This window comes from Gallus gallus, chromosome Z, assembly GCF_016699485.2.
Source record: "Gallus gallus isolate bGalGal1 chromosome Z, bGalGal1.mat.broiler.GRCg7b, whole genome shotgun sequence".
NCBI lineage: Eukaryota > Metazoa > Chordata > Aves > Galliformes > Phasianidae > Gallus > Gallus gallus.
Window position 1 is genome coordinate 57,732,530 of NC_052572.1, and position 7,252 is coordinate 57,739,781.

General features: G+C 45.2%; 1 protein-coding gene and 1 long non-coding RNA gene across 3 annotated transcripts in view; one reads left to right on the forward strand and one right to left on the reverse strand.

The window, feature by feature from the left end:
* The window catches only part of FBN2 (fibrillin 2), a 163,879-nt gene extending 160,492 nt beyond the window's left edge, over nucleotides 1-3,387 (reverse strand). For both annotated transcript variants that reach the window (XM_004949379.5, XM_424715.8), the window contains exons 1-2: nucleotides 2,679-3,387; nucleotides 1,976-2,058 (exon numbers count right to left, since the gene is read on the reverse strand). In XM_004949379.5, coding sequence (XP_004949436.2) covers nucleotides 1,976-2,058; nucleotides 2,679-2,914 — 319 coding nt within the window. In that variant the 5' untranslated portion in view covers nucleotides 2,915-3,387. The remainder of the gene's footprint in view (nucleotides 1-1,975; nucleotides 2,059-2,678) is intronic.
* LOC121108262 overlaps nucleotides 2,269-7,252 on the forward strand; it is an 8,904-nt gene continuing 3,920 nt past the window's right edge. Inside the window, exons 1-2 of the long non-coding RNA XR_005842669.2 lie at nucleotides 2,269-2,477; nucleotides 3,918-4,034. This is a non-coding gene — a long non-coding RNA (uncharacterized LOC121108262). The remainder of the gene's footprint in view (nucleotides 2,478-3,917; nucleotides 4,035-7,252) is intronic.

Here is a 7,252-nt window from a genome sequence, read left to right on the forward strand (position 1 = left end):
AAAGAAATAAGGCCTTTCCCAGAATGCTTGTGCTCCACTTCTGACTTAGGAAATCTTGCATGAATGAGCTATCTCTCACAAGGAAGCAAACTCTTCTTGCCCCATTTCAGAGCTCAAATATGTTCCCTGCAGAATTTGCATTCTCTCTTTTACCTTTTCTCCAAAGAATCAAAAGCTCTGTACTGATGCTGAATATGGTCAAACCGGAGACTCTATAAGCCTGGGTCCTCATCGGCATACTTGAAAATCACCAGCTACAGTCACCAGCTAATTATGATCAACTCATCTCCAGTAAGACATCTGCTGCCCTGTATCACGCTCAGGGGCTTTGCCTAGCTCAGCAGCTCCAGCAAGAGGGACCATCACCTTCACAAACATTTCCTAGAAGCACAGAGATCTGCGCTCTTCAACTTTCACCCAAAATACAAATTGGAACGCGTCACTGCCAGTCTGACAGCTGGCCTGGCAAAGTCACTGACTTTTCAAACATGTTGGAGAGCTGCAATTAAACTCCAGGAAGTTAAACAGAGCTAAAAGGTTTCTTTGTGTGTACAAATTAATGGCAGGTCAGAAGTTATTCTGGATGTGAAGAGACCTGAGACCAAGGTCTGCAAGAGCTGCTGAGAATCATAACTTAAGGGTGATCTATCCAGACTTCTGAAAGCACCTAAATCATTGAATCTCTATGACTGTTGTGGAGCTGGATACCCAGCGGACTGAAAAATCTATTGCAGGCCAATGGCATATTGGGCAGCCAGAATCCACTTCTAAAACTCAGTTTCGTATTTAAGTAAGTCAAGGCTGAGACTTGGTAAGAGATGATAAATAAGGACTGAACGTTATGAGAAGCTCCTTTTATTTCACAGCTGTACTGACACCTGAAAACGCTACGGTTAGATGTTTCAGGAACATCAGAGATCCATGGTTCAGTCAGGTGCAACATTAGCAACACCAATTCACTCACGTGAAATGAATGGATATGAACAAGCCCTGATCAGCAGGCAGCAGCCGAAGTCACCCGTCAGTGCCACACCAAGGAGCTGGTTCACAGCCCATTCCTCCTAGCTTGGTCCTGGATCTCTGTAGCTCATTCAACAGAGTATTACAAAGACCTCTATTACTTGTGACAGGAGCAGTGTGTTCTTGAACCTGAATTCTGAAGTTGAGCGTGCTTTTTAGGAAAAAATGATGACGACAGGCTGGAATGAATGGGAACAGCCTCCCATTAAAAAGGATGCGTCCAATATCAGCTTTTATCTAACAGACAGAAACTTTGACTTAATTCTGAATTTCCTTTCCAGGCAGACAGTGTTTCCTACACGAAGCATCCTGCAGATCTCTCCCTTCTATTTTGTTTTTTGCCAAGCCATGTCAACAGCACATCTGTCAACACTGTATCTATTATGGCCAGGCAATAATCACAGTCTACGTGCCTTATAGCTATAAAAATACAACTAAAAAAAGAGAATAAGCACCCCAGATGTAAAAAAGTTTCCCCAAGACCTGCAGTTCCAAGCTTACCACAGGAGATTCAGAAAACTTCAGATCTCATTTGCTCCCTATCAAGACCTCTTGGGCTTCTTTCTTTCCAGTATTAGAGAATAATTTGATTTATGGAAGGGTTTGGGGTTTTTTTTTTTCGTTTTTCCTTCACTGTCTTGTTCTTTTATTTAAGAAAAAAAATGTAAGTGGAAACATGCCTTTTACAAATGCACCAAAGAAAATACAGTAATTTGCCAGTCTTTCAAGTACAGGAAATGTGGACTTGTAAAGCCTTTTTCTTTTTCTTTTTTCTTTTTCTTTTTTTTTTTAAGGAAAAAAAAAAAAAAACCCAACACAAGGCCAACGACAGATCCAGCCAAATGAATTACAGCAGGAATTCTCTTCTCTCACACTGAACGGAGCAGTAACTCACAGAACGCTTATTCTTATTATTGCCTCTAGGGCAGCAGAAACTTGAAGTCAAGACACTTACGAACAATGCACTGATTTCCTCCAGGGAGCGTTTTCCATCCAGGGCAGCAGTAGGAATGGAATCTAGAGCCACACACATTTGGCCTGTCACACAGACAAATATGTATAAATGTGTGCATGTACAAAAATGTATACGTAACAGTATATATAGATATACTTAAGAATATATCAATGCAAGCAGAACCCACAGCTTTATGAGCACACGGGAAGAAACTTAGGTCTGCCAGCGACGTGAAACAAAAAAACGTATAGCTACGACTCAGACTAAGTCCTCCCGAAAGCAATAATCCTTCCCCTGTGGCGAGGCTTTCCGAGCCCTTCTATTTCACATTAGCAGCACCGGTTAGCGCGGGAGGAGAGGCAGAACAGGCAGAACAGGCCACAGGCACCCATCCCTGCAGGAACTGCCGAGGGGAGGGATGCAAGGCTGAGCATACACGCCTGGCTGTACAAGCTGCCTGCGGCACCCGGGGCAAGAGAGATCGTGAGGACTTACAAACTAGGTAAGCAAGAAGTCCCCCTGAAACATTCAGGAAAGCCGCTTTTCGTTGAGGTTTCTCAGTACATAAACCAACGAAGCACAGCGCAAAGCAACGCCAACCTACCCCCCAGCGCCACACGCCCCCGGACCGCGGGCGGCAGCGAGGCGCGGGGCCGTGGGGCAGCGGCGGGGCCCCATCCCTCCCCGCGGAGCGCGCCCGTACCCGCGGAGCGCCTCCTGCTGTCCCCGCCGGCGGACCCGGCCCGCGGCGGCGGCGGCACTGCCGGCCCCTTCCTCCCGGTGCGCGACGGCGGCGGCGGGGTAGATGCCGCCCGCTCCTCCCGCAGGGCGGACCCGCGGCGGCGGCTTTTGTTGCCCGGCGGCTCCGTGGGCGCAGAGCGCCAGGCAGCTGAGCCACAGGAAGCAGGGCTGCAGGCACAGCCACCGCTGTCTGCCCATGCTGCGGCGGCGGCCCCGGAGGGAAGCGGCGGAGGAGCGGTGAGGCGGGGAGAGGGGCAGCGCTCCGCGGTTCCTCGCGGGGAGGCTTCAGCCGCTGCGGCTCCTTCTTCTCTCCTCTTCCTCCTCCTCCGAAGGCTGCAGCGGGACGCGGTGGTGCCAGCAGCAGGGTCCACGTTGCATCCCCCCTCCTCTCTCTCCAAAGAGGGGGGGGGGGGGAAGGAAAAATAATTAAAAAAAAAAGAAAAAAAAAAGAGTAGAGATGGGTTTGAACTCCCACTCCCCTCTCTCCGAAAAAGAAAAAAAAAAGAAAGAAAAAAAGAAAAAAAAAAAGAAATCCAACGGAACGGAACCAGGCTAAATCTAAATGTCCCTAGTAAAAAATAGTAATAAGATAATAATTAACCGAGTCCAAAGAAAGAAGTGCGCAGGATGGGCTGCGAGGAGCGCACAGCTCTCTGCCAGGCACAAGGGGCGGTTTTACAGCTGGCTGCGGTGCGGGGGAAGCGGGGAGGCGGGGGCGGGACGGTGCCTCACGGCCGGTGCTGAGGCGACCGCGGGGGAAGGGGCGAGCGCGGCCCCGGGCGGGGGCCGGGCCGGGCAGAGCTGAGGGGAGCGGGGCCGAGAGGGAGCGGGCGCATATGTGGGACGGGGCCCGGAGGAGGGGGGGGCGGCAGGGGCGGGGCACAGGTAGGGCCGGCACCAGGGATATAGCTCAGCGCTCTGCGGCCGAGCTATGGGGCAGCCGCGCCGCGAAGCGGGGGTGCGTGCGGGGTCCCGTCGGCCCCAGGCCCGCTTTCCGCTGAGTGCCTCCTGCAGTAGCGGTGTCAGCAGGTTGACCAGGCGTTTCAGAGCGCCCTTGGAAAACGCGAGGTTTCCATCGGATGTTTCATAAAGGTCACACCCTTCACGTTCTCCTCGCTCTTCTTTCACAGTTTCTGCCTATACTGGCGTCTTCAAACCAGTGCAGACAAATGCGTGGCTACTCTTCTCATTACTTTCGTAGGTTGTGCAGGTAGACGTGTGGGGTAGCCAGGCACCAGCACAGCCAAAAAGAATCAGTACAATCGCCTCCATGCTGGAAGTCCCCGGCTGGTCCCTCTGGGCCCTTCTGATTGCAGTGGTATGTGCTCTGATTCTCTTATCATCACCCCGAATTACAGCTATAGGGATGAGCACCTCACCCTGCCATGGCTACTGCAGCAACAGCAAAACCTCTTTTTTCTTTCAGAGCAAAACAAACAAAACAACAGCTGCCTTCAGATCTGGCAGCATGTTATCTGGCTCTTCTAATTCTGGAATGAGAGGCAGGAGCCATGCTTCGTTATCTCTGAAATAAAAGCCTCCAGCTTAGAGGTCACAAAGCCATCCTCTCATTCAAGTCACTGTCCTGCTTTGATAGCCATGGCTCTAAGTGTGGCTCCAATCAGATCTACATTCCAATTGATCAGGAGTCCATTGTTTTTGTTTTTGTTTTTAACTTTGGAAGAGTATTAAAAGCAAGCTTGCTGATGACTATCTGAATCTTTAAAAGTAATGCCTTGAGAAATTAACGAAAGGAACAAGTTAATGAAAACAGCTGGAAAGAAGAGATCAGGAACCTCAGGAATATAGGCGAGGTTTGGAATTTCCTCAGATTTGAAGGTGCTAAACCTGTCATGAATGAGGTGCTCCAAACAAAGGCATTGAGAGAGGGTTCCAGAGGGTGAATAAATATCTCAATAAAAATTGCGAATAGGCAGATAGCCTCCAAAGAATAAAAATGAAAGGGCTGATCCGGGATAAACTTAGGGGCTTGGATATCAGGAAGCACTGAGATAAATAAATAATTCCCATTAGATAAACAGAAGTAGATATTGAAAAGAATGGCAAAAGAAAGAAATCTTAAAAATAAGTTAAAAAACAATGACGATGAAGGACAACAACAGAAGGAACCAGATACACAGTGAGGATTCAGAAGAAAAAAAAAAAAGGAATAGTTATGGTTCAAATCCAAGAGATATAAACTTTGAATTAGTTTTTAACATGAAACTGTAGATACTGAACACAGCAAAAGCAGCTTGCTGCAACTGATATGCACATAACTGATAGGCCCCATCCCTGGAGGCATTCAAGGCCAGGCTGGATGTGGCTCTGGGCAGCCTGGTCTAGCAGTTGGCAACCCTCCCCATGGTGGGGGGGTTGACACTAGATGATCATTGGGGTCCTTTTCAACCCAGGCCATCCAGTGATTCTATAAGGCTCAGAGGCTCCGATGCGCTGAAGCTAGAAGAGAGCTAGGCGGCATCTTTCTAGAATTTTGAAAGGAACCAGTACACAAAACTATACAGCATTCAAAAGTAAGGAATATTAATTCTGTTAGGAGTGTGATATAAAAGATCCATATAAAAGCATGTTCAAGTGAAGTACTTATCAAGAAAGGTATTTTTTATTAGAAAAAGAAGCATTACTACTTTTTATAGGTACAACACTAGAAAAAGATCAGAAAAATTTGAAGAGCTGCACAAAAAAAAAAAAAAAAAAGCATGGGCAAGGGAAAAGAACCACTGCTAAAATGTGGGTTCTTTAGCCAGTGGCACTTCTGGAAGAAAGGAAGAAAGGAATGAAAGGAAAGATAGGAAAAGTGGGAAGAAAGGATGGAAAAAGAGAATAAGGAAGAAGGAAAGGGAAGGGAAAGGAAGGGAAGGGAAGGGAAGGGAAGGGAAGGGAAGGGAAGGGAAGGGAAGGGAAGGGAAGGGAAGGGAAGGGAAGGGAAGGGAAGGGAAGGGAAGGGAAGGGAAGGGAAGGGAAGGGAAGGGAAAAAGAAAAAAAAAAGTACTTTTTAGGATAAAACTAGATTACATTGGGAAAACTGTCATAGGCTTTGTCTGCCAACTGTTAATAAGCATGTGAATTTGGTGAGATTTCCTCCCATCCCATTCTGTAGCTGTTATAAATGGAAGATGCCTTAATGCATAGACATCAAGTGATCTATACAAAGGATGAATTGCTCTAGCTGAAGTTCCATTTCTAGTCTGACCAATTCTAATAAGAATAGTTCAGAGTGTTATATATAGTGGATATTCAGGAAGCATATAACTGCACGTTTCTGGACAGAAAATATTCCCTGAGAAAAACCTCTTATTTTATTGCTGATTATTTTAGAATCTACATTTTTCCCATGTAGTTGACTTTTTATTTTCCAAACAAGGGTGAAAGTTATTTTTAAGTAAAAGCATCCTACTATTTTGACATTTGGAAACTAAGATGAAGTATGGACTGTTACACTATCACTTTCCTAAAGCAGAATCCAAGTAAACTCTCAGCTGTAAATATTTTATTTTAGGACAAAAAATGAATATCTCTCAGTGGCAACAGTTGACTGACAGTTAAAATCATTTTCACCCATGCTTTACTCTTAAACTGTCAGAAGCTGCCAACAGTAACAGTACCAGTATTAAAAGCACATATGACAAGAGTGTGTCAGGACTGAAAAAAAAAAAAAATTAAACAAAAGTTTTTTCTTCTTAATGTTGTTCTCCACATGCTATGGATGTGACATTTTTCTTTCATATCACTGAGAGAAATTTAATCAGTTGGAAACAATACCAAACAAAAAGCTGTACTCACTCAGAGGTTTCACTCTTTCTTTCTCCTTTTCCAATTACATCTCAAGTTCCACCCTCATGACTGACTTGTTCCACAAAATACAAGTTCTTCTTAAATATGAGCATCCTTTCAATATTATTTCAACATTACTTGTGACAAATGCTCTCACCTTACTTCTTGCCATGACTCTTTTGGAGTATTCAGAACGTCTTCTAGATGTGGCAGAAAGCATTTGAAAATAGGAAAACACTGGACAAGGGTAAATTGTGATGTTATAAATGTGTTGGGTGGAATGCCTGCAAAATGCAGTCTGTTTTTTTTTTTTCTTTTTATAGGACTGTTTTCTCTTCTAATAAAGTAAATTATGAAATATCTATTGCTTCCCAATAATCTCTAGGCTCCCAGGCAGTCTTTCATGTAGTTACTACTAAAAAATTCTTCTGATGTCCAATGTAAATCCTACTTTCTGCATTTTAAAGACCTTTCCCCCAGTTCAATTTTTATTTCCAGTATCTTCTACTTTCTTGGATAATATCATCCCATCTATTTTTTTGTGTGTGTCCATGTCTTTCTTCAGGCTTTCCAGATCTTCATCCATTCTTGCAATCTTTATTCATTCTGCCGAGCTGATCTCATTCACCACATGAGGTTCTCAAAGCTGAAGTCACTTCTCTAGCTGAGACAGTGCCCAAGTTGTTCAGAGAGGAAGGATCTACTTATTTATCTTACAATCTGAGATCCACAGTGTTTATA